The 27,530-nt window shown below is 40.8% G+C and overlaps 1 protein-coding gene across 3 annotated transcripts in view; it reads right to left on the bottom strand.

The window, feature by feature from the left end:
* The window catches only part of hhat (hedgehog acyltransferase), a 183,076-nt gene that overhangs the window by 67,294 nt on the left and 88,252 nt on the right, over positions 1 to 27,530 (bottom strand). For all 3 annotated transcript variants that reach the window (XR_004412871.1, XM_033025615.1, XM_033025616.1), the window contains 2 exons: positions 19,432 to 19,633; positions 12,452 to 12,596 (listed from right to left, as the gene is read on the bottom strand). Coding sequence is in view for 2 of the 3 variants with exons in the window: in XM_033025615.1 (XP_032881506.1) it covers positions 12,452 to 12,596; positions 19,432 to 19,633 (347 nt within the window). In the remaining variant the exon portion in view is untranslated. The remainder of the gene's footprint in view (positions 1 to 12,451; positions 12,597 to 19,431; positions 19,634 to 27,530) is intronic.

Here is a 27,530-nt window from a genome sequence, read left to right as displayed (position 1 = left end):
AAGATACCCTCTCATCATTCTAAATTCCAGTGTATACAAGCCCAGTCACCCCATTCTTTCCACATATGACAGTCCCGCCATCCCGGGAAGTAACCTCGCGAACCTATGCTGCACTCCCTCAATAGCAAGAATGTCCTTCCTTAGATTTGGAGACCAAAACTGCACACAATACTCCAGGTGTGGTCTCACTTGGGGCCTCATGCTGGCTCAATCACTACCGGCTGCAAATTTATCTGGCTTCTATCTCCTTTAAGATCTGGTCCTACTTCAAGGATCTCGACCCGACGTGTCACCCATTCCTTCTCTCCAGAGATGCTGCCTGTCCCACTGAGTTACTCCAGCATTTTGTGTCCATCTTTAGTATCCGTTGTAGCGGCAGATTATTATATCGTTCAAGAAATTACTCCCTCTAGCCACTTAAGAGACAACTTGGGTTTAGGAGAATGTCGTATTATGCATGTGAGCTCTCCGTGAGACTGTCAGAGCTTCTCGAAAGACAAATCTTCATCACACAGTCTTTTGATTAATAGTTTCTTTATTGTTAAAGAAAAAATGTAAGATATTCATCCAACCTCCTTCTCTGACTCACACACTTTAACCTTCGTCAAACTTCAGCATATCACTTTTAAATGTTAGAAAACTCCTCCTGTCTCGACAAAATTCCACATTAGAAGGTGTTCCTTTTAGCCATGTTGAGCTCTAAAACTAAACTAGCTAACAGCTTCTGCGCAATAGAACCCAGCAGCAAAAACACGCCACTGACTACGTAATAAATCCCACCCACATAATCACGGGCAGACTCAAATTTAAAGGCAAATGCCATAATTAATGACACATATTAACGAGTATATAACGAGGCAATTATTAATAAACATCAAAAAAGTAGCTTCTTTCTTCTTCGAGTCTGTTGCAATCTCAGATGTCGTTCTGCCAGTATCTGGCGCAGGTCACAGCTGGTCGGGTCGGTTCAGCCAGGTCCTGGGGGCTGCACGGGGGGGCGTCGTCACACTCCAGTAGGTGGGACATTGTCTGTACTGCTCCACAGCTGCATGTGTCTTCTGCCTGGTAGTTCCATGCTTTCATAAGTGCTTTGCACCTCCCCTGCTCCACTCGTAAAAAAGTAGCCATGAAGGCTTAACATTTCAAAAGCAAAAAATAGCATGCATTATATATCTGCATTCAGCGACTCTTCTAATGTCACCTTCGCCTTCTAGAAGCAAGCATAACTTGATTATTGGTCTTATTAAAACACTGTTTTTGGTTTAAAGTCGTACCGTGCGCACCATATCCTTAACATCAGGCATGATACCCAGTATATAGTCCAAAACATAAACGTCCAAAGTTTTGATAGCTTGAAACTTCTTCTGCCATGTCCAATCAACTCATGGATGTGTTGTAAAAGTAATGATGAAGTGTGAAAATCCTTCGAGAGAATAACAGGATTTTCAGCAATAACGTTCACCATTAGGTTTGGTTTAATTTCTGGATCATTAGCAGAGATTTCAAATCCCAGCTCAAGCTTTGGCCATTCTCTGTCTGGCTTACAGAGAGACTCTAGTTAATTGATCCATGTCTTATCGCTTAAGAAGTGATTCGCTGTCAGTTTTCTAGAAACTTCATCCGCAGGATTTTCTTTTGTATTAACATATTTCAATTGTGAAACATTAGTAGCTCCCAATGCTCTTTCCACTGGCAAATTGTCTCTGTCCAAATCCAACTCTCTGGTTTATTTGGCTCTATCATCTGGTGGAATGATTTCACAATTGTTGCTGATCCAATTGGAAAGCGCGAGTCCTCCCTTATTGCAGAGGGAAGTCAGATTGAATTGCTTCCTGCTCAGTAGACATGGATTTTAAGCAATCATCCACATAGAAATTATTTTTCAAAGAGATTACTTCATGAAATCTAGTATTCTTGTCAAACTTACGTTTCAAATTCTGGATGCATTGCTCTGCCGTATGACGATTGTTCGTTAGACTACACTTTCTTGTTTGAAAGGTAAGTCCAGATAATAATGTCCGTCAATCTTTACTGAGTAGTTCATAATATCCACGAACTTTAACTCTTCTCTAGACATTTCCACAGATTCCTTGTTGGTACTTTCATTGAAGTCATGATTGAATTGCTTCATCACCAGTTTTTCTATTTTATCAGTAGATATTTGACTAACAGCAATGGCAGGGTAGTTCTTCTGGCTCCCGTTTCGTTATCCCTTCTCAAGGAGCCATAGATAACCCATCCAAGTTGGGTTTTCACAGCATACGGTCCATCACCTTGGCTCCTCACAATCTGTTTAGGTTCCAATGCCTTCAATACATTTGTTCCGATAAGTAGGTCAACACTAGAATTTATTTTAGATATTTTGACATCCTTCAGGTAAGGCCACTGTTTCAAGTCCTCACATCTGGGTATATTTTGACGACCAACAGGCATGGTTTCATGTGTAAACACTTTGGATATTGGTCTAAAATTATCTTCATCTAGGCTGGATATCTCCATGCTCTCTTTATCTTCATTCATGGTATATAATCGAATCTTTGTCTTTTCCCCTGTGATGTTCAGTCTTCTCGTCAGGTTTTCTGTGTAAAAGGTAGCCGAACATCCGTGATCCAAAAATGCATACGTTTCGTCTTGTATTCCTTACCTGTACTGGTAAGATAGAGAAGATACAGGCTTCAACCCTGGCCCCAATATGAGCAGTTACTTGAGGTGAGGTGACAGCATCACTAGTAGCTGGCTTCTCCTTCTGTTCTGGTTGCTCCAGCTCCTTCTCCTCTATTTGCTCTGGTAGCTTTTCTTCTATTTATTCCAGTTTTTCTCTTCCATTTGCTCTGGTGGCTTATTTACAGTGTGAAGTGCTTCAGGGTGATATTCCTTGCACTTATCACAAATGATAGGACTCCCACAGTCTCTCACCATGTGTCCTTTTTTCAAACATCCAAAACAGATTTCACGAAATCCACCATTTCTTTATATTCTTTCTTCTTGAATCTACGACACCACCTTATGGTGTGACCAACTTCATCACATAACAAACAAAATCCTATTTGCTTGATAGTAGATACATCTCCTTTCATTCCATCTGTCGTTTGCACAGGTATTATAGTGGTAGCAAAACTGCTTCTCTATATTTTATAGGTCCTGATCTTTCTTCAGTTTTGGTAAAGGTAGAACCTTTGTTAGTTGCAATTAGTTTATGATCTTCAATAGTCCCGTGGAGTGGCTCTAACATGTACCGTACTTGCCTGTCCAAGAAATCCACCAGGTCTGGTGGCTTGGCTACTTGCTTCCTCTTACCCAATATTCCGCCTGCTTCATCTCTCCACTTTTCTCCCAGTCTTCTGGGCAGCTTATTAATGACGACTCCAGTATTACTTGCAAGATTAATTTCCTCCATGTGGCCGAGATTTTTCATCGAGCTGCAACAACCTCTAAGAAATATTCCATAATTACTCAATGCTTCCCCATCTTCTGGCTTGATATCTTTCCAAGCATGGGTCTTCTCCATGTATGCATTAGCAATCCTCTGTTCATTACCAAAACGTTCTTTAAGTAACCTTCTTGCCACTTTATAACCTTGGCTGTCAGGCTCATTTTGACAACTTTCTACAAATACCTGAACACTTCCGCTTGTGTACTTCACCAGAAAACGTAAGCGCTCCATTTCATCCGTAATTTTAGTTTCTAATACTTCTTCTAATGCTCTTATGAAAGTTTCATACCGCAAAGGATCTGCATCATATGTAGGAATTTCTACTGGTGGTAGAATGAGAGAGGGGTTTTGTCAAGCTATGATCTCATTGAATTCAGCTTGCCTATTCGCCAATGCAAATAATCCATCCTGATAGCCTTGGCTTGGCGCCAACGGACGATAGACCGGCCTATGTGGCTCATACTGGCTTGCTCGAGCCTGTATACCAGGCCTCAGAAAAGCGTACTCCGCTGTTGCTTTGTCCCGGGCATAAGTAGTTTGTTTTGGTCCAGCACCCATTTGCTGAGATGAAGTTTTACCCATCCTATATTGCCCCAATGGGTGTTCAAAACCAAGACCTCAATTGTGGAATTGATCCAACTGCTGACTCACTTGCAGCAGTGTTTCCTCTCAAACCAGAGTTCATCGTCTTCGATGCTTTAGAGCTGCATCTTGAACCCTCAATTTCCAATATCTCCTTCTTTGATTTGACCACCGCCATCTTTGTGTCTAGTTCCAGCTGTTCTTTATGTAGCCTCATCTGCTCCTTTTGTCGCCACATCTGTTCTTGTTGCGTCATCTCTTCTATCATCCGTTCTTCTTGTCGCCACATCTGTTCTTATTGTTGCGTCATCTGTTCTTTCATCTGTTCCTCCTGCCGTGTCATCTGTTCTTTCATCTGTTCCTCTTGTTGCCCAATCTCTTCTTCTTACTTAATCTCATGTTTCGTTTTCAAGGCATCCGCTTCTATTGAAAGAGCGGCTAGATCAGCTTCCACTCCCAATAGAGCACAAACCCTTGATGCCGAACTGGCTGTATGTCCTGATATTCGTGTAGATACATTCGAGATACTATCCCGTGGTGTAATCTTATCTTCCATTCCAGCACCTTGTTGAATCGCATCTCCTTCTTTGACACACACACTCTGATAAACGTCAGCTAACCATCGAATGTAGAGGAAAATGCTGGAGAAACTCAGCAGGTGAGGCAGCATCTATGGAGCGAAGGAAATAGGCAACGTTTCGGGTCGAAACCCTTCTTCAGACTGATGTGAGGGTGGGGGGTGCGGGAGGAAGAAAGGAAGAGGTGGAGCCAGAGGACTGAGGGAGAGCGGAGAAGGGGAGGAGAAAGTAAGGACTACCTGAAATTGGAGAAGTCAATATTCATACCGCCGGGGTGCAAACTGCACAAGCGAAATATGAGATGCTGCTCCTCCAATTTACAGTGATCCTCAGTCTGGCCATGGAGGAGGCCCATGACAGAAAGGTCGGATTCGGAATGGGAGGGGGAGTTGAAGTGCTAAGCTACCGGGAGATCATGTTGGTTATTTCAAACCGAGCGGAGGTGTTCGACGAAGCGATCGCCAAGCCTACGCTTGGTCTCACCGATGTAGAGCAACTGACATCTAGAGCAGCGGATGCAATAGATGAGGTTGGAGGAGATGCAGGTGAACCTCTGCCGCACCTGGAAAGACTGCTTGGGTCCTTGAATGGAGTCAAGGGGGGAGGTAAAGCGACAAGTGTAGCATTTCTTGCGGTTGCAAGGGAAAGTGCCCGGAGAGGGGCTGGTTCGGGTGGGAAGGGACAAATTGACCAGGGAGTTACGGAGGGAGCAGTCTCTGCAGAAAGCAGATAGGGGAGGAGATGGGATGATGTGGCAAGTGATGGGATCACATTGGAGGTGGCAAAAATGTTGGAGGATTATTTGTTGTATGTGACAGCTGGTAGGGTGGAAAGTGAGGACAAGGGGGACTCTGCCCTTGTTACAAGTGGGGGGGATGGTGAGTGAGAGCAGAATCACGGGGTATAGAAGAGACCCTGGTGAGAGCCTCATCTATGGTAGAAGAGGGGAACCCCCATTCCCTGAAGAATGAGGACATCTCCCATGCCCTGGTGTGGAACACCTCATCCTGGGTGCAGATGCGGCGTAGACGGAGGAATTGGGTGTAGGGGATGGAGTCCTTACAGGAAGCAGGGTGGGAAGAAGTGTCATCCAGATAGCCATGGGAGTCAGCTACCATCTCCTGGCATCTTTCATGGAATCATTGAATAACTTCACCCTTTCTTCATACCACTGGGTGTGTCTTTTGCATTGTTCCTGAGATGGCTCTGAATCCAGCAGTGCATTCTGCTTATCTCCAAGCTCTTTACCGAAGCTGCATATCTGGTCTAACTTATCTTTCACCTTGTTCACGTTGTAATCTAATTCCATTAGTTCCTTCAGGCCATCAAATAGCTTTGGTATCTTCTTCCATAACTTGTTTCTTTCCTTCTCGGTTTATTTCAGAATTGCATCTTAGGCTTTACCTGCTCCTTCTAGATACACGAGTTTTCTGTAGCGTTTAATTGACCTGTTAACTTGTGCCCATATTGAGTTTCTCTCATTCCGGTGTCTTTCCAGGTAAGCTGCTTGTCCTTGGCTGAGTTTGACTTCTCTCATCTCACCCACATGCTCTTCTGACTCACCTGTTCCATCTTGCTCCATTTTAAACAGGTCTTGGCAGATTGCTAAATCTTCAAATTGGACAAACAAGGACTTCTTCAATTTGCTTTAGTCTTGTTGATAAACATCAGAGCATAATATTCCAAAACATTAGATAAGAAAATATAACAAATTGGATCTTCAGACAACATCCACAATATCTTCAAAGTGAATAATGATGTTAGTTCAAAAGGAACATGTCTTATCTTGTCTTCGAAATACCTCAAGGTCGGAAATCTGGTTTTCTGAAGTAAAATAGTTGCTTCTACTCACGATTTCGTGATAAGGTTTTCAATCTTCAGATAAGTTTTGTCGCTGTTGATAAACCTCTAAGCCATCGCTGACCGAGATCAATTGTCTTCAGTTCCTCATCTGGAACCGGTCTTCTGGCCGAATCTCTCCCGAGATCCTGGCCTTATCTTCTGTCCCACTTCTGGGACTTGGCACACCTCCTGTCAGAGGTATCCTTTGACTCGATGTAGCGGCAGATTATTATATCGTTCAAGAGATTACTCCCTCTAGCCACTTAAGAGACACTTTAGGAGAATGTCGTATTATGCATGTGAGCTCTCCGTGAGACTTTCAGAGCTTCTCGAAAGATAAAACTTCATAGCAGTCTTTTGATTAATAGTTTCTTTATTGTTGAAGAAAAACAGTAAGATATTCATCCAACCTTCATCTCTGACGTACACTTTAATCTTCGTCAAACTCCAGCATATTGCTTTTAAATGTTAGAAAACTCCTCCTGTCTAGGCAAAACTCCACATGGTCATAGGGTATTCCTTCTAGCCATGTTGAGCTCTAAAACTAAACTAACTAGCTAACAGCTTCTGCGCAAGAAACCCAGCAACAAGCACACCACCGACTACGTAATAAATCTCACCCACATAATCACGGGCAGATTAAAATTTAAAGGCAAATGCCATAAATAATGACACAAAATAAAGCCAAATGGGCACCACATCCATGTAGTTGGATCAGGGCAAATTGTTGTGATCTTTAAACCAAGGAACTTGAAGCTCTCAATTATCTCTCCTTCAGCACTATTGATACAGATTGGGTCGTATACACCACTTTCCGAAGTCCATGACTAGTTCATTTATTTTGATGATTTAAAGGGATTAAATGTATTCTTGACACCATGTTACTAGCATCTCAATCTCCTTCCTAAACTCTGCCTCATGATTGCACAAGATCTAACCAGCCTATCGACATTTACATCCAAGCAATTTATATATATCACAAACAAGACCGTATCACAAACAAGAGCTCTTAGCACAGATCCTGGCAGAATTCCATTGGTCACAGACCTTCAGCCTGAATATTGACACAAAACCAGTTTTACCAAATCTAATAATTAACGATTATAGTGTCAGAGTAAGCTCCTGCAAGGTCTGCGCCATTGTTTCCATCGTAAAACTATGGATAAATAACACGTTGGAGTTTTTTGTTATTGTCTGAATTATCAAATCTGATAAGCATCCCAGTAATTGTCTGAATTATCAAATCTGATAAGCAACTGGCAACAGTTCTAAAGTAAACAACCTGTGATCAAGCTACAAAACAACTATCGAGGCGCAATTTGCTAACAATGTACCATTTGATCCACCTGTTATAAAGTCATGGAGCTGTACATGTACAGAAACAGACCCTTTGACTAACTCATCCACGCCAACCAAATGCTTAACTGAGCTGGTCCCACTTACCAGTGCCTGGCCCATGTCCCGCCAAACCATTTCAATCCATACATCCGTCCAAATCGCTTTAAAATGTCGCAATTGCACCAGCCTCCACCACTTCCTCTGGCACTTAGTCCACACACGCACCACCCAATATGTGAAAAAGATGTCTGGTTCCTTTTATATCTTTCCCCTCAAATTGATGCCCTCTACTTTTAGATTACTCTATCTTGGATAAAAAAAAAGACTGTGGCTATTCACCTTACCAATGTCCTGCATGATTTTAAAAAACCTCTGAGGTCATCCTTCAGCCTGCGACACTAAAACCGTATAACTCAAACTTTCTTGACCCAGTAATATCCTTGTAAATGTTGTTTTGCACCTTTTCCAGGCAGGTTTTATAGTGTCAACCTGGCCAAAGACGAGGCTATCCCAAGCACGTGCAACATCTTATGAAGGGAAGAGCGAGAATAATTAAGATGCTGATGTTAGGGTGTAGTACCCAAGGTCAAAACCAGATAATGTGTAATTCTTCACCAATCTGTTGAGAAATTAGTTGTAAAAATGATCAAACAAACTTAACGATATTATTAGGGATTGAAAATATAGGAGAGGAAAATCTTACATTGCTGTTCCAAGGTTAAATAAGAGGTGATAAGATAGATTATAGCATCTCTCAAAATTTGTTACAACTATGCAAGTACTTTTAAAGTAGTTTCCATTGAATTAAAATAATTACAATGTGAAAAGAAATCATTCAGCCCATCATGTACTGTCAATTCCTTAGGAGTATGACCCAATTTATTTCATTTTCTTCACTTTGCATTGAACCTTCAACTAATCTTTCAGGCAGCCCATTCCAAAGCACAACAACTTGCTCTGTATTATGCATCCTCATGTAATTTCTTGTTCCTTTGCCAATTACCTCAGTTCCCCCAGTTATTTGTCCAACCACTAGAAGCAGTTTTGCCGGATTTACTCTATCAAAACCAATCATGACTTTGAATATATGAGTTTAATCTCCCGTCAGTATTTTTTCTGCTCCAAGGATAATCGTTTTAGCTTCTCCTGTCCAGTCACATAACTGAAGACTTGTATCTCTGGTACTATTATATATTTTGATACAATTCTTATATTGCTGTACCCAGAACTGAATACAATGGACTGGATTCTGCAGTTGTTAAGGCAAAACTATCAGCATTCACCATCTTTGATGTGATGTATACAGCAACCACTCTGGTGCACACATGTGCAGTTAATTACTAGCATCCTGAAGTTAAAGCCCTGCTCTTCATTTCGCTTTGCAGTTTTTGTATCGCAAAAAGCCTAGAATTGGCAAGATCAGGTAATATTCTCACAGGAAAATATCTCCTGAAAATGTATGCTTTGATATATGAAAATATATGATATATGAAAATGTATGAATCATATATCAGTAAATATGATTTGGTGGCAAGCACACCAAATCATATTTACTGATTAATATCATAGTTGCAATTTCCGCAGAAATATATCCAAACACAATGAACTTTAACAGTTTAAAAAATAAATACATTTTGAATTCAAGATTAATCTTGTGCATAATTATGCAATCCTGATTTTTCATGCATTATAGAATGCTTAAAATATTAGTTAAACATTTAGCATTTTTCCCTTCCTGGTAAAATAGGGAAAATTACTTAATACAAAGGGCAGTTTGGTGAGATCACAGCTGCTGCCCATAAGAGATCCCAGTGATACTGGAAAAAGAAGAATTTTGCTCAATAATCACACAGAATGTTTGAGTAGCTTTTTGGCATTATTGGTAAATGCTGTTGCTTCACAAATGACGCCAAATTCTGAGCTGCTAATCATATTAGGCTTAGCTTAACTATTCTACTTTTGTATTCAAACCTGCTATTAATAATGCCAATGAGCTTATAGTTTGTTTTAAATTGGCTTCTCAACTTTCTATGCCATCTTCAAAGATTTATGCAACTGCACCCCAGATCTCCCAACTCCAGTAACCTTTTCAACATTATAGCATTTGCTTCACGTTATCTTTCATTATTCTAATTTAAAAAAAACCTTAGATCTGTAATAAAGAGGAACAATTTTCTGTTCCAAAAGCAATCAGTCAAAATTCTCATTTTGCAGCATGCATTTCAACACACTGCTACAGAGAGACAGATGTGCAATGTAATTCTTAAAGTTTTGGTGTGGGATGGTTACTGCTGTGTGAGAATGCTAGAGCAATAAAGATTGGGAAGGGGATTTCAGTAGAAGACAACAGGGAAAATATTCCTCTGAAAGAACTAAATATGCGGTGGTAAAGAAATGTGCAGAGTTTTTTTTAAATAATGTTCACCAATCCTATAAATCATTCTTGGACTTGAAAAAGGGGGAAAGAGCAGGTACTGTCCAACTGTTAACAAAATAACTTACATAAGAAATGTCATGCTAACCAAATTTTACATGTCATGCATATAAATGTAAGCCTTACAAATGTGCTTTACTACCCTGTATATATTTCATTGCTTCCCATTTACAGGAGCACCTTGCAGATTTTGGAAAAGAGACCATGTTTAAACAATTTGTAGCTGAAGATGCAATGGGGCTTCAAGATTATGAAATCTATGGTGGACGAATAAGCAAGCCATGTGTGGTGAAACAAAGAGATCTTTATTGCTGAAGTAAAGAGAACAACACACATGGAAATGGGGGAAGGCTAACCCGGGGCTCAATACTTATACAAGGGCACACCCCTAAACCTCGTGACAATAGACAATAGGTGCAGGAGAAGGCCATTCGGCCCTTCGAGCCAGCACCACCATTCAATGTGATCATCACAACTCTTTTCCGCCATTACCCAGTCACGTGACCCTAATCCCGACTGCCGAGGGTCCACAAAGCAAGTGGCCTAACCACCGGGTAGCGCCACAAATCTACTGCTTAAAAACAAGCTCCTCCTTTCCAGTATTCAAGCCAATGAATTTTCCAGGAAGTGTTCAGAATCTAATCTACGCATGTGTAAAAAGGAACTGCAGATGCTGGTTTACACTGAAGATTGAAACAAAAAGATGGAGTAACTCAGCTGTCAGGCAGCATCTGTGGAGAAAAGGAATAGGTGACATTTCAAGTCGAGACCCTTCTTCAAGCCGAGAGTTAGGCGAGAGGGGAAATGAGAGATATGAAAAGATACAAAATCTAACTGTAAAAAAAAAATGTAATTTGTAGCTGAGCTAGGCATTATCACTTCAGTCTAACTCATTGACTTCAGCATTAAATAACTTCAAAAACATCTAGATGCTGGAACAAAATTGATCAGAGTGAGGAATAATCGGGTCAACGAGGACAACCCCGGTGTCAAAGGTGGAAAGACCATTGAGCTGGAAGCATTTCTATTCCCCTGAAAATCCAGAGGTTCTTATGTCCTACTTTACATTTTATCACATTCAGAAATAACTTCCATTTACTTTACGAGCAAGACATTTAAGCAACGGCGTCTGACACATTAAATCGATTTGCCTCAGTTGTCACAAACATTTGATGTCTGCTGATAGAATTGTGTTTAATATTAAAACAATTCCAGGAATCCCATCGCGCCTGTTATATAGTGATTAGTTGGATGATACCCCACTTCTAGCAGTATCTGTGAATTAATGTTTTGATGACAGTAACCAAGAGTAAAACAGCAATTAAGAATTATTATAATTGTTAACCAAACTGTTTCAAAATCATCTATGCATAATGCAGACTTTATTTTACTATAGTTATATCCACTTGGTTTAGTTAACGATTTAAAAATTAGACAAATATTATGTGTTTAAAGTCAATGATTTGTAAAAAGTAAATGTAGCAGTCAAGTGAAGTGTCTTATTCTTCAGCTGCAATTGTATGTCGTTTACATTCTAAGAGTATTTTCTAGCTTCTGTGACCATCATCGCTCCCTCATTCACATTGCTCAATGAATATGAATAACACTCTTCCCAAAAGGTATGGTTATGCAGGATGGATGGAATTGAAAGGAGGCGCCTTTGTCCACTTAAATGGCAGAACATACCATTCCTCTTCCTAATAGTTTCATATCTCAAATACATTTCACTCTGAGGAACACTTTTGACACAGTAAATTGTATAAAAAGCCCAAGTATATAACAATCCAAGTTTAACAAATCCTCAATACAAGTGTTTTTACATTTGTTCCTCTACACAAAAAAGATAAACATTGAGGCAGAAAACAAACTACCATTTATAGAGTATTTATGATTATGTAAAATATCACTAATTAACTGAAAATATTCAATCCATAATTACTTTTACCCACTTTTTTGGTGTTAGTTTTATAACAATGTTTTTGAATTTGATATCTTGTAATAATAATTTAAAAATCCATCTCTCACTGTTTTAACTCAACGTGCTCTGCTTTAATTATATGTTTAGAGTCATCGATAAATAAATAATACACCTTGCTCCACATTTCTAAATATCTTCTACGGTATCAATGCAATTGGAACACAAAATCATGTATTTGTTCAATTGCCGTGCCCTTTAGATTTTCAGGGGTAAAAAATCTCAGCAAATAATTACTATTTATCTTGTTTTAATTGTAATCTAGTTACCTTGTATAAATGTTCGGTTCCAATAGATCTGCCCCACTTCATTTCCACAAAGAAATACCAAGTTGGATAAAATGAGTAGAGTTGTGGCAACACTCCCCAAGGCTCCATGAACTCGGCGTTGCATTGTGGTTGACAACAATTTTTCCTAAAGACATAAAAACATAAATACTATAAGAAAAAAACTGGGTTCAGCCACCCATCATAGTCATCTCATGCTTTTTCACCCAGAATCTATTCCAATTATTTACTTCTATATGGTCAACTTCTTTCATTTTCAAGCTGACTCATTCATATTTTGACCATTTCTTTATCTAATAATTATATAGGTACAGCCTCTATTTTTAGACTCTAATAACTACTTTTGCATCACTGGTTAATGTTGCTATCTCTCCAGGTCCTATGAGAAATGTCACAGCAAATCTATTATAAAATGGAAAAATGTTCCTGCTATTACATTCCAGCGTGTCCCCCAGCTCAACATGAACACTGTCATAAGAAGAACACTAAAATATATAAAACTGGTTTATGGTTCAAATATGAGATTATATTTTTTGTTAATATTTACAGAGGAGTCATACATAGTATTCTCTAAAATTGGACCGCAGGCACTTTAAGGCCTACATTTGTTTTTGCGTTTAGTGCAAAGGACAAATCAAAAGAGAAAACGAATATTGTGAGAATACTTTTAAAGGGAACTTTTAAATGAACGGGTTACATGCATGAAAAACAGCGCACAATTCAAAAACACGTAAATTAAGCACATATGCAACTTCACTGGCAGCAGTAAATTTGAGCGGATTATTGGGAAAATATCAAGCTTTGATGTTAAAGAAACAGGCACGTAATTTTAAAAATGCATAAATCAAACACACATAAAATGTAAGGGACCTGTGTAAAATGTGTTGTTCAGTTCTGTGCCCAATCTCCCCCGAATCGTACAACATAGAAGAGTGAATTTTTCAGTCATCAGTTGCACCCGAGACAGGCAGGCTTTGCTTCTTTGGCGCCAGAACTATAGTGGATCAGTAAAATTAGGGATCTCTCCGCAGCAGGCTATGGCCAAGTAAAAGTTATCGTGTGCATGAAATGGAATTGATGGCTTTGTGTCCAAGTTTGCAAATTATATTTAAATAGGTGGAGAGGGAGGTTGTGTAAAGAGTGCAGGAGTCTGCAGAAGGCTGGCTGGTTGGAAGAGCAGGCAAATAAGTGGCAGATGGAATACAGCATAGCAAAGTGTGCAGTTATGCACCTTGGTGGTACGAATAAAGCCATAGACTATTTTCTAGATGGGGAGAGGATTCAGTAATTGGAGGTGCAAAGAGACTTGGGAGTGCTGGTGCAGGATTCACAAAAGGTTAATTTAGAGTCAAATTGTTTGTAAGGAAGGCAAATCCAATGTTAAGGGCCTGTTCCACTGTTCGAGGTAATTCAAGAGCTCTCCCGAGTTTAAAAAAAAATCAAACTCGTGGTAAGCATGTAGAATGTACGTCGGAGCTCGGGACGTCTCTTAGTAGCTCGTAACGCTAACGGCAGGTACTCGGGAAAAGCGGTAAGCACGTGAAGACTAGTGAAGATTTTTCAACATGTTGAAAAATGTCCACGAGAGCCCCAAGTACCTACGAGCAGCTATTACCGTAATTCTCCGAGTTCGAATCAGGGGAAACTTGGGCGAACTCTTGAATTAGCTCGTACAGTGGGACAGCCCCTTTAGCATTCAATTTGAGATGATTAGCATATAAAAACAGGGATGTATTGCTAGTCAGACCACATTTAGAGTATTCTGAGCAGTTTTGGGCCCCACATCTCAGAAGGGAAGTGCTGGTGTTAGAGAAGGTGCAGAGCAGAATGATCCTGGGGATGAATGGGCAAATGAATAATGAGTATTTGACTGCTCTGGGCCAGTACTCACTGGAATTTAGATCGATGAAGGGGGACTTCATTGAAACTTACTAAATAATGAAAGGCCTGGATAGAGTGGGTATGGAGAGGATGTTTCTACTAGTGGGAGAATCTAGGACCAAAGAGCACAGTCTCAGAATAAAAGGATGTACCTTTAGAAAGAAGAGGTTGTAGTGGCCATTTGGCTTATTTTGTGTGTTATTAATCATGGCATTTGTCTTTAAATTTTAGTCTGCCCGTAATTATGTGGGTGGGATTTATTACGTAGTCAGGGGCGTGTTTGCTGCTGGGTTTCTTGCGCAGAAGCTTTAGTTTTAGTTTTAGAGCTACTTGGCAGAAGGAACACCCTTCGACCATGTAGAGTTTTGCTGAGACACGAGGAGTTTCTTAACGTTTAAAAGTGATATGCTGGAGTTTGACGAAGATTAAAGTGTACAAGTCAGAGAAGAAGGTTGGATGAATATCTGAAGAAGGGTTTCGGCCCGAAACGTCGCCTATTTCCTTCGCTCCATAGATGCTGCTGCACCCGCTGAGTTTCCCCAGCAATTTTGTGTACCTTGGATGAATATCTTACTGTTTTTCTTCAACAATAATGAAACTATTAATCAAAAGACTGTTATGAAGGTTTATCTTTATAGAAGCTCTGAAAGTCTCATGGAGAGCTCACATGCGTAATACGACATTCTCCTAAAGCCACGTTGTCTCTTAAGTGGCTAGAGGGAGTAATCTCTTAAACGATATAAAAATCTGTCGCTACAGATGTCCTAGAATTTCTTTCGCCCGAGGGTGGTGAATCTGTGGAATTCATTGCCGCAGACGGCTGCGCAGGCCAAATCTTTGGCTATTTTTAAAGCAGAGATTGACAGGTTCCTGATTAGTAAGGGTGTCAAAGGTCACGGTGTAATGGCACGAGAATGGAGTTGTGAGGGAAAGATAGATCAGCCATAATAGAATGGTGGAGTAGGCGATGAGCCAAATGTCCTAATTCTGCTCCTATGAATTTATACGAAAGCTGGATTAGGATGAATTGTTACAGTAAATGATTGATCCAGTTCACCAGTGAATAGAACATCAACATGAAATGGTAGCTAAAACTCATTCTAAGTGCATGATTAATACATGAAACTCAAGCACAAATAGGTCAAATTTTGAAGTGTGCTAATTGAGGAGTATTTAACTACAATCTAGAAAATACCACTTTCACATATCCCCAAAAAAATGTTGAGCTTGGGTTTAATGCTCCACACAAGCGATACCTTTGTCAGGTCGCCATACAGGTGTTTGAATTGAGACTGAACCCAAGGTTCTGACAGTCCACATTGCCGTACTCTAAATTGCACAACTATCAAGTGGCTACTGGTTCTAATTTTACAGGCTAGTAATTTTTTCCCCACTGCGATCAAAAGCTACTGAACAAACTGCATTATATTAACCAGTGCCATTTCACAATGAAAGGCAAGAGGGACTACAGATGCTGAAATCTGGAGCAAACAAAGAGAGCTGCTGGAGGAACTCAATGGGTCATGCAGTATCTGTGGAGGGAAATGGGCAGTCAATGTTTTGGGTCAAGGCACTTCACTTTCACATGAGGATAAAAGGTCTCGACCCAAACATTGACTATCAATTCCCTCCAAAGATGCTGTCAATTCTCTATCACATCACTTTTACTGCTCCATTTCACAACAAGTTGCTTTAATACTGCTGCCTATTAAATTCCCAAACATCTACAAAAATGAATAATTTATCAATAGTTCATTTTTCCTTCAAACTCAATAGATACGGATTGTTAAATGGCAAGTGAAGACTTACAAATTTCACTTATTAACAAGATCAATTTGATAGTTTTCTTGAATTATTAGTGTTCTGTTTATGTTTTGGACTATTGGTCTTTCCCCCCACATATCTGGCAGAAATTTACTAACCACTGAATTCACAGTGAAAGAAAGAAGGGGCCTGACAAAGTTAGTCCAAAATATCTGATTTTCAGTTGAAGATACACAAAAAGCTGGAGTAACTCAGCGGGACTGGCAGCATCTCTGGAGGCAAGGAATAGGTGCCGTTTTGGGTCAAGACCCTTCTTCATTTGTTGCTTTATGCCCAATAACAATGTTCCGGATTTAAACTGTTTATCAGAATTCCCAAAATTTCAGTAGATACAGCAGTGCCAGAAAATTGGGCTATAAATGTTTTTACCCGTCTTTAGTATCTTGTTTTCTTTTAGGTGGTCAATTGAGAATTACATAAGATAGCCTTGTGTTGATTATTAGTTATATCACAATTACCTAGGGCCCTTTGCAGAATCTTATCATTCCATTACGTACAGTTTTGGTCTCCAAATCTGAGGAAGGACATTATTGCCATAGAGGGAGTGCAGAGAAGGTTCACCAGACTGATTCCTGGGATGTCAGGACTGTCTTATGAAGAAAGACTGGATAGACTTGGTTTATACTCTCTAGAATTTAGGAGATTGAGAGGGGATCTTATAGAAACTTACAAAATTCTTAAGGAGTTGGACAGGCTAGATGCAGGAAGATTGCTCCCGATGTTGGGGAAGTCCAGGACAAGGGGTCACAGCTTAAGGATAAGGGGGAAATCCTTTAAAACCGAGATGAGAAGAACCTTTTTCACACAGAGCGGTGAATCTCTGGAACTCTCTGCCACAGAGGGTAGTCGAGGGGGGGAAGGAGTTACTGTTCAAAAACTCTTTGTTGATAAATTATTCATTTAAAAAAAGCTATTGAATTTATTTCACTTACTGCTCCAGGAAACAAATAAATCTAAAGAAATAACTTAATTGTCCAGCAGAGGAGCAAAGCTCCACTTAAATTGATAATATTCTTCTGCCATTTTCTGCAACAAATAATTATTTATTTTTTTAAACAGTAGGCAAGTGCACAGTTTTAACACAATGTTTCAGTACAGTTTAGTTTATTGTCACGTGTACCAAGGTACAGTGAAAAGCTTTTGTTGCATGCTAACCAGAAAGCAGTAAGACAATACATGATTATATGTACTCTGCGAATGGTTCGATTGTAATCATGTATTGTCTTTTAGCTGAAGTAACGCAGGACAGGCAGCATCTCTGGATACAATGAATGGGTGATGTTTCAGGTCGAGGCCCTTCTTCAGACTGAGTCAGTGGAGAGGGAGATAGAGATAAGGAAGTGGTCTGGGGAGAGGGAGAATGTTTAGTGCAAGGTAATCAGTAAAGTCCGATCAACAGTAGGTATCACTACTGTTCTTCATAAAGAGGAAATAAAATTGCAGTTGCACCCCTATTAATATGCATTCACATTTGGAAGTAACTGTTTTGTGTAAATGCCTTAAAGTCAGGACACTTGCCATATCATTCTTGTGGAATTGTAGCAAGAGAGAAATTCAACCAGCTCATGTGTAAGTCGTTGATGCTGTCCTTAAATGGTGCTCATAGTGTTCTTCTTACTACTGAATATGTCAAATCAAGTAAAGAGTGCCCATTGGCTTGATCACAGCTCAAGCATGGCAGGGCCACAAACTGATTACTGCCGTCTGTAAACTCTACATACTCCTAGAGGACATTCACTGTCCAGCCACCCCCCCCCCCATGCCTGCTGCAAGTCCGGGGCCGCCACGGCTCCAGGCCTGCGCCCCGGCTGCCGGCCAACCCGGCTGGACAGGCAGAGCCGAACTGGAGCCAGCGCCCCCTCGCGCCAGTTGCAATTCCGGGGCTGCCACCACCCCACCAGCACAGGGCCACCCCGGACAGGAACGGGACATCCGGGAGGGGACGGGGACAGCCCAGCAGCACCTCAACAGCGCCCACAGCGCCAGAGGCCCGGGCCCGACCACAGACAAAATGCAGGCCTGCACACAACGCAGCACCACAGCTGCCGAGAATGTTTATAATGAATGACCTATGACCTGAGCATGCGCAGTCGGAATACCAAACTTGTTTATTATCAAATTTTATTAAATAATTGAAAGAGACACCACTGTGGAATGGCACTGTGGGTCAGTGGTAGAGCTGCTGCCTTACATAGACATAGAAACATAGAAAATAGGTGCAGGAGTAGGTCATTCGGCCCTTCGAGCCTGCACCGCCATTCGATATGATCATGGCTGATCATCCAACTCAGTATCCCATCCATGCCTTCTCTCCATACCCCCTGATCCCTTTAGCCACAAGGGCCACATCTAACTCCCTCTTAAATATAGCCAATGAACTGGCCTCAACTACCTTCTGTGGCAGAGAATTCCACAGATTCACCACTCTCTGTGTAAAAAATGATTTCTCATCTCGGTCCTAAAAGACTTCCCTCTTATCCTTAAACTGTGACCCCTAGTTCTGGACTTCCCCAACATCGGGAATAATCTTCCTGCATCTAGCCTGTCCAACCCCTTAAGAATTTTGTAAGTTTCTATAAGATCCCCCCTCAATCTTCTGAATTCCAGCGTGTACAAGCCGAGTCTATCCAGTCTTTCTTCATATGAAAGTCCTGCCATCCCAGGAATCAGTCTGGTGAACCTTCTTACGGTGCCAGAGACCCAGGTTCAATCCTGACCAAAGGTACTGTTTGTACAGAGTTTGTACATTCCACGTGTGACCACTTGGGTTTTCTCTGGGTGCTTCATTTCGTCCCACATTCCAAAGATGTGCACATTTGTGGGCTAATTAGCTTAGTGTGTAGGATAGAACTTGTGTATGGTTGACCTTGGTCAGCGTGTACTCGGTGGGTTGAAGGGCCTGTTTCCACGTTGTCTCTCTAAACTCAACATGAAAGCAGCTTGTAAATATAAAAATCTTTTCAACCATCCAACCCAACACCAATCTCCACCACCACCACCCACTGCCACTACAACAATAATCGCTTTGCATTTAGCTTGCATTTGCATGTGCATAAAAACTGCATTAATATGGAGGAAGATTGATCAATCGAGATATCAATATATTTAGCTACCTTTCCCCATATGGTTTTACCACATCAGTAGAGGACCAATAAATAATTTCTAAGTTTAAATGGCAAATTTCAAGCATTTAAAATAAAGAGCAAATTAAAGCCATGCAATAGTTTCATACATGAATGCATAGATGTGGCACTTACAATTATCTCTTGTGTGGGTGAAAAGGAACAGATCATCTTCAGTATATTTTCTATCATTACTCCAACCCAGTTCATGACTGCCCAGTTCAACATGAAGCTATGGCCACCATGCCAGTAGCATACAAAGCCGAAAGCCATTGCAGAGGAGAACATCATTCGTAATAATCCATGCCGTGAGCCTCCCAAAGGAATGTATATGTACCTACAGGAACAAGAAATCCATTTGTAATTAATACAACCACATGGTGTTAAAACATATCACTGGTAGATGGTTGAGTTATAATTAAAGGAACAGGATAAATGAAAATGTAACCATGCTGATACCCTAAATATAATCACAATATTAATCCTGCTGGAAGACAAGAAGCTAAATCCTTGTGCTAAATTCTGGTTTCCTAACACCTCTGCTTTTTAAACTGCACCAACCCGGGTTACCAGAAGTTGTGGATCACAGCATTTAACCAATATTTAAAAGTTGAAGCCTGCTCACATAATTTGGCCAGGTGAATGCCTGGTTGTTCAATTTATTTTGCAAAAAATGTTTGCTTGTCGGCCAATGGACAAGGAATGACCCAACAAGATACAATTCTCAAGCTCCTGAAGTTTAATTAGCCTGATTATACACAGCATTCTCATCAAACCAGGTGGGAGTCATTGTTTGTTAACTTAAGTTACATCCAAGTTAAAGAGCTAATTCTTTGTTTTTTACAATGTACCTGCACCCCCTAGATCTCAGTTCTAGCACATTCCCGGGGGCCTTACCATTTACTGTGCAAGTCCTGTCTGGTCTGTCTTACCAAAATGCAATGCCTTGCATTTATCTGAATCAAATTAAATCTGTCATTCCTCAGCCCATTGGCTCATTGATCATGATTCTGCTGTACTGCAAAAGAATCACTTTCAATATCCTTTATACCATCAATTTTAATGTCATGCCCAAACTCACCAACCATGCCACATATATTCACATCCAAATTGTTAACATTATAACAAACAATAGTGGACCAATCCCTGTGGCGCACCACTTGTTAAAGGCCTCCAGTCTGAAAAATAACCTTCTACCACCACCCCGTCTCAAACCTTCCAGCCCTTTTTGTATCCAATTGGCTAGCACACTCTGGGTCCAATGTGATCTAACCTTCAAAATCAACCTACCATACAATGTCATGTAAAAAACCTTGCAACATCAACCAAACTGTTCTCATCAATATTGTTGGTCACCTCTTCCAAAAATAACTCAATCTAATTCGTTAAACGCGACTTCCCACACACAAAACCATGATGACTACCTGTAATCAGTCTACTTCTCTACATCGGCGAGACCAAGAGCAGGCTCGGCGATCGTTTCGCTGAATACCTCCGCTCAGTCCGTCTTAACCTAGCTGATCTCCCGGTGGCACAGCATTTCAACTCCCCCTCCTATTCCCAATCTGCCTTTTTAGTCCTGGGCCTCCTCCATTGTTAGAGTGAGGCCCAGCGCAAATTGGAGGAACAGCACCTGATATTTTGCTTGGGTAGTTTACACCCGGCAGTATGAGCATTGACTTCTCTAACTTCAGATACTTGCTTTCTCTCTCCATCCCCTTCTCCTTCCAATTCTCCCACTAGTATTATGGTCTCCGCCTACATTCTGTCTTTGTCCCGCCCCCTCCCCTGACATCAGTCTGAAGAAGGGTCTCGACCCAAAACATCGCCCATTCCTTCTCTCCTGAGATGCTGCCTCACCGACTGAGTTACTCCAACATTTTGTGTCTACCCCTAATCAGTCACTGCCTTTCCAAATCCATGCAGATCACATCTCAGAATCTCCTCCAATACCTTTCCCACCACTGATGTTAAGCTCATCGGTCTGGGTTCCCAGACATTTCCTTGCACATTTTCTGAAATAGAGGCAGAACATTAGTCACCCATAAGTCTTCCAACATCTCACCCATGGATATAAAAGGGTGCCTGCAATTTAAAATAGTCTGGCATGGTTTTGCAATTTTGTATAAAACATCTGTGGTGTGACTTGTTATCCCAGTTTCTAAACATGGCAATGCACCCAAATCTTTTTCCATATAGGCATCCTGAAAGGGAAAACATCTGAAAAGATTGAAGCCAATTCGGTTCCAAGTGGTTTGTTATAACCATACCACATTTTGTAAATATAACTGTTATTAGTAATACACCTTATCAATTGGAATGCACATTTCGCACTATGTTGCTGGTAAATTTACATGTAGGTGCATATTGCCATCTCTGTAAAATCTGCCAAATTCACTGAAAGGACAACTAAACCAATGTCAGTGTCATCTCCCAAGCCAAAACATCCTATATTGAGACCCTGGTTACATACAGTTGACCTCAATGGGATAGTCCTGTCATTTGCAAGCCTAAATTGCTGATATTTATTCCTAAGAACTTGCAGCTTTTGACCTTCTCTACTTTGGCGCCATCATTGTATACCAGGGTATGTGTACTGCTTTGCTTCCTGAAGTCAATCACAATCTCCTTTGGCTTGCTGACATTGAGGGAGAGGTTGATGGCTTGGCACCAGGTCACGAGGCACTCCATGGCCTTCCTGTACTCCATCTTGTCATCATTTGATATCTAGCCCACTACAGTGGTGTCATCTATGAGCTTGTAAATCGAGTTGGATTGGTATTTGGCTGCACAAGTATACAAGGGGTACAGTAGGGGGCTGAGAACGCATTCTTGCATGATACCAGTGTTTTGTATTATCTTGGAAGATTATTTGTCAACCATCCTAACTGATTGTGGTCCGTTGGTCAGGAAGTGAAGTAACCTGATCCATGTCCACATTCAAAATATTACCGTCGACAGGTCCTGATGGACAATACTGCTTGACAAAAGCATTCAATTATCCAAAAGATGTCATCTTACTGGTTGGATTTAAGCTTATAGAAATAAAGAATATAAGCAAATGGAGGAAAGTAAAGTAAAGGTTGTGAAGGATGTTAAGGTGCAATCAAGAAATTTCAGACATGGACTGAGAGATTAGTCAAATAATGAACTGGAAAGGGATGCAGATGAATTTGAAAACCAGAAAGAACTTGCATTATGATAGAAGGGCAAATCAGACATAATGCATAATATGTTTTTATTATATTCACAGCAGATATTGCAAATGAAGGAGATCATTAGCAATTGCATGTAAACATTAAGGTCTTTAATGGGCAAAAAAAATCTGTTCAACCAGTTTGTCCCCTAAATAATTAAGACAAAGACGAAATATGGCCAAAATACATTAAAAACTACATTTTTCCAGATGCTTCTGATTATATGTCACAAATAAGGCAGGAGGATAAATATTTTTTATGCCATTTTTCATTGTTAAGGTGCATAGGATCCATGGTGACTTGATTGTTTGGATTCAGAACTTACCTACCCATGGATAAGGTACACAGTCAGAATAGTTTTCCCAGGGTGTAATTGGCAAAGTCTAAAGGGCATAGCTTTAAGGTCAGATTGGATAAGATTAAAAGAAATGTGCAGGACAATTTATTTGTATACATAGAAACATAGAAAATAGGTGCAGGAGGAGGCCATTCGGCCCTTCGAGCGAGCACCGCCATTCATTGTGATCATTGTGATTCTGCCACAGAAGGTAGTTGAGGCCAGTTAATTGGCTATATTTAAGAGGGAGTTAGATGTGGCCCTTGTGGCTAAAGGGATCAGGGAGTATGGAGAGAAGGCAGGTATGGAATACTGAGTTGGATGATCAGCCATGATCATATTGAATGGCGGTGCAGGCTGGAAGGGCCGAATGGCCTACTCATGCACCTATTTTCTATGTTTCTATGGCCGATCGTCCCCAATCAATAACCCGTGCTTCCCTTCTCCCCATATCCCTTGATTCCACTAGCCCCTAGAGCTCTAACTAACTCTCTCTTAAATCCATCCAGCGATTTGACCTCCACTGCCCTCTGTGGCACGGAATTCCACAAATTCACAACTCTCTGGGTGAAAAAGTTTTTTCTCACCTCAGTCTTAAATTGTCTCCCCTTTATTCTAAGATTGTGGTCCCTGGTTCTGGACTCACATGAAATGGCACCCACATGAAATGGTGGGTGCCTGGAACAGCTGCCAAGGGTAATGCTCAAGATAGATCAGAAAGTGGCATTTAAGACACTTTTAGATAGGCAGGTGGATATGCGGGCAATGGAACAATATAGATCATATGCAGGCAGAGGAGATTAATTTAATTTATCATCATGTTCACCACAGACACTGTGGACTAAAGGGCCTGTTTCCGTTCCATACTGTACTGTTCTACTTATCTACATATGGCTTAAGTACAGGCTTTCCTTGTATTTATGAAACCTTGACTTCCAATTTATACAAGGTACAATCATTTATCTTCAAACGCAGATTCACAAAACCTCGCCATCAATAACAGCACGTAACAATTCACAGTATTACATGGACACAGAAAATAATCAAGATAAAAATATCTGTGGAACAGTAAACTAATTAGCAGATTATGAAAAGAACGTACATTTTAAATGTTTTATATGATTTTGATCTTGAGCGTAATTAGTATGATTGTCCATCGTTTCATCTTGTTTAACGAAATACAGAGAGTGAAGGAGCAGAAAGATTTAGATTACTTGAATTATAATTGCTAATCACTGAATCAACGTCAACTGTACAGTGGGTGGACTCAATTTTCCTCAAACCTTGGTTTAGGAACTGGGTGATGAATCTGTGAAATTCATTGCCATGGACAGTTATGGAGGACAAGACATTAGATATTTTTAAAGTGGAGATTGATTGGTTCTTGATTAGTAAGGGTGTCAAACGTTACCGGTAGAAGGCAGGAGAATGGGATTGAGAGGGAAAAATAGAACAGCCATGATCAAATGGCGGAGTAGACTCAGTGGGCCGAATGGCCGAATTCAGCTTCAATGTTTTACGGTTTTAGAACCTTTTGTGAAACTCCTAAATTCTTCTATATCATTCATTTCATTTTGATAATTTTTTTTAGTCCATCAAAAAGCACATAAATGAAAAGAAATGCAACCCTAAATATAATTAAAATGTGACATAGACTGTAAGACAGACTGGATTTAATTTGAGACTTTCATAGAATGCTTCAAAGCACCTTCTTGTCACTCAGGTAGGAAAACCTATTCCCAATGTGCAACAAGACCTCATAAGCAAGCATGTAATGATGACCTGATAATCTTGTTTTAAGCGACCTTGGTCGAGGGATAAATATTGCCAGAATCCAGGAATTCTACTGTAGTTCATCACAAAAAATGCAACTGGATCTTTTACTGTGACTGTTTGACAGTGCCTCAGATCTAGGATGAGTTGCTTCAATCTGATTCTGAAGTAGCTAATAGGTCAAAGTGTGAACCACAGACTATTCCACCAAATGGGCAGGAGGTGGCTTGTGAGGCAGTTTTCTCCATCTGCCACTTACACAGGTTCTCTATGTCTTCCCAATGCACGGCCTCAGTGTTCTTAACACCAGCTAGCAGCTAGAAAGTTCCTTCTCCACCTGGAGTCATTGTGGGCCACAGATTGTCTGGAATCTGTGAGAATGTTAGATTTCTTCAAAGAGGCTTTGAGAATGTCCTTGAATAATTTCCTACGTCCATCCTTTCATCTCCACAACAATAGAGTATCACAGTATGGTTAATTGCAAGGAAGGTTATCTAATGTGAGGTTGTGCAGTTTGGGATTATATTGGTCAGGTGCAAAGGAATGTTGATGAACAGAGGGACCCTGGGTTCACATCCGTAGTTTCCTAAAAAGTGGCACCACATGTGCATGGCATTCTGAAGGCGGCATAAGGCTTTATAGGTCAGAGTATAGAATATAAATGTTGAAACATCATGCAGCAACTTTACTAAACATTAGTTGGACCACACTTGCAGATTAGTATGCAGTTCCGGTTGTCACATTGTAGGAAGGATGTGATTACACTGGAGAGAGTGCAGAAGAGTTCTAGTTTTAAAGCTTGAAAGATTTTAGTTTACAAGGAGAGACTGAATATATACTGTTTAATTCCCTGGAGCCAGGGAGGCTAAGTAGTGACCCAAGGAGGATAAAATTATAAGAGGTTATAAGGGTAGCCAGTCAGAATCTTTTTCTCATGGTAGGAGTTCAATAACAAGAGTAAATACGTTTCAGGTGAGTGGAAGGAGTTTCAAAACTAATGAAAAGACACAGTACTAGAGTATCTCAACAATCTGAAGAAGGGTTTCGACCCGAAACGTCGCCTATTTCCTTAGTTACATAGATGCTGCCTCACCCGCTGAGTTTCTCCAGCATTTTTGTCTATTTTCGATTTTCCAGCATCTGCAGTTCCTTCTTAAACAGAGTATCTCAGCAGGTCAGCCAACATCTCTGGAGAACAAGAATGTTTCTAAATGACTCGAAGTATTCACTAAAATCAAAATCTTGGTGCATTGGTCAATTTAAAAAAAAAATCATTTTGTGAATAGGATTTGTTTTGCACAATTCCCACAATTTCCCCTTGTGATGTGGAAGGTCCGTTTGACAAGAGGGCTGAGTAATGGAGAATCCTTCCAGCAATTTCTGCAAGCTTTCACTGATAGGAGCATCTGAGGTAAGTTTACATTACTTTGTTTTAAAGCAAAGTCTGCAGCGAGCCAAAGCACATACTGCAAAACCTGCCGCAATGTGAAAAACTCACTGCAAGCATCAGAAAAGAAAATCTTGCAAATTGTGCATAGCACTGAGGTTTTATAAATATTAACCTGGATGTCTCATCACGATGTTTATGCACCTGCTGAGACTTTCCATTATTTTCTGTTTAAGTAAAATTCTTAATAGAAAACAATGCATCTCAATGTTTTGCAGCCTTTATGAAAGAACCAGTTCCAATGGATAAGACTAAATTAAGTTCCAGACTTTTCATGTTGCCAGCTTCATTCTGGCACAATACCTTGCCACCTGCTGAGATAGAGCAAATGAGGATAACCTCAGCAACAAACTACAATAATGATACGCTATAATTCTGAGATGCTTGATAGGAAGACAAAGCTGAGCATCTTTAAAAATACCTCAACTCAATCTCTTTTCAAACTGGATTTTTTGCTATAACAAAGGGAATGAATTCCTCTGCTTGTCAGTTTTAACTTCAGTGGAATTTCAATGGAAACATCACAGAGTCTTGCAAACAGCATTTGTTCAAGTTAACCAGAGCATAAGTGGAATTTGTAAAGCATCTATGAAAATTCAACTTCTCTAGTGTGTGTCTTTTCAACCTGATTAACTGTAATAACCAACGATTCCATTGTGCTTTTATTGTCACATGAGCAAAGTGCTAACAAAGTAAAACTTTTTCTTAAGAGTCCAGTAGAGTATTGCCATACCCCCAATCCTCGATTAGCATGTCTACAGAAATAGTCTCAACTGAGGCTGCATGCAAGAGATGCCATGTTTTGATGGCATTTTCAAAGTCCACACTCCAGTTCTCATGAGTGATGCCTGTTCCAGGCAAGCCCAAGGCAGTTTTAGGCTTCCGGCCATTCCCATCTTTGGATGCCTCGTCCCTCTCTTCACCAGCCCTCCTTTATTCCCCAGGGGTGCCTCTGGCAGCCGACCATGAGGTAGGCCAGACCTCGGTTCCTTCTCCTCTCCTACCGGCCTCACCCCTAGCCTATCGTTGTTGTCACTGTCTCCCTCCCTCCTCCGGTCCCTGGTCTTCAGGGGATGAGCAGGGGCCGGCTCATCGGGCTCCCCTTAACAGGCTGGATTTCCAGCAGGGGCCATGTGGCAGGGGACCAGCTCGGCACGCTCTCCCTGAAGCCACAGACCCACTGAGTTCCTACAGCTTTTTGTGTCAATCTTTGGTTTAAACCAGCATCTGCAGTTACTTCCTATATATCTCCCTGAAGCCACATTCTGCCAGGTCTCCTGTTTGCTGAAGGGGGACTGGCTCAACAGGATGAGCCATGATCCACCAGTCCAGGTCTTGAGTTGGGCTGCGCAAGGCCCACGGCTTCCTGGGAGCCTTCGGCTGCGTGCGGTCTCCTAGGACCTCTCTGCATCACAGTACTGCAATACTCTCCAACAAGCTTCTTGCTGTTGAGAAGGCAATCTGAAACATTAACTGTTTC

This window comes from Amblyraja radiata, chromosome 8, assembly GCF_010909765.2.
Source record: "Amblyraja radiata isolate CabotCenter1 chromosome 8, sAmbRad1.1.pri, whole genome shotgun sequence".
NCBI classification, from domain to species: Eukaryota; Metazoa; Chordata; class Chondrichthyes; order Rajiformes; family Rajidae; genus Amblyraja; species Amblyraja radiata.
This window is presented reverse-complemented; position numbering and strand designations above follow the sequence as displayed.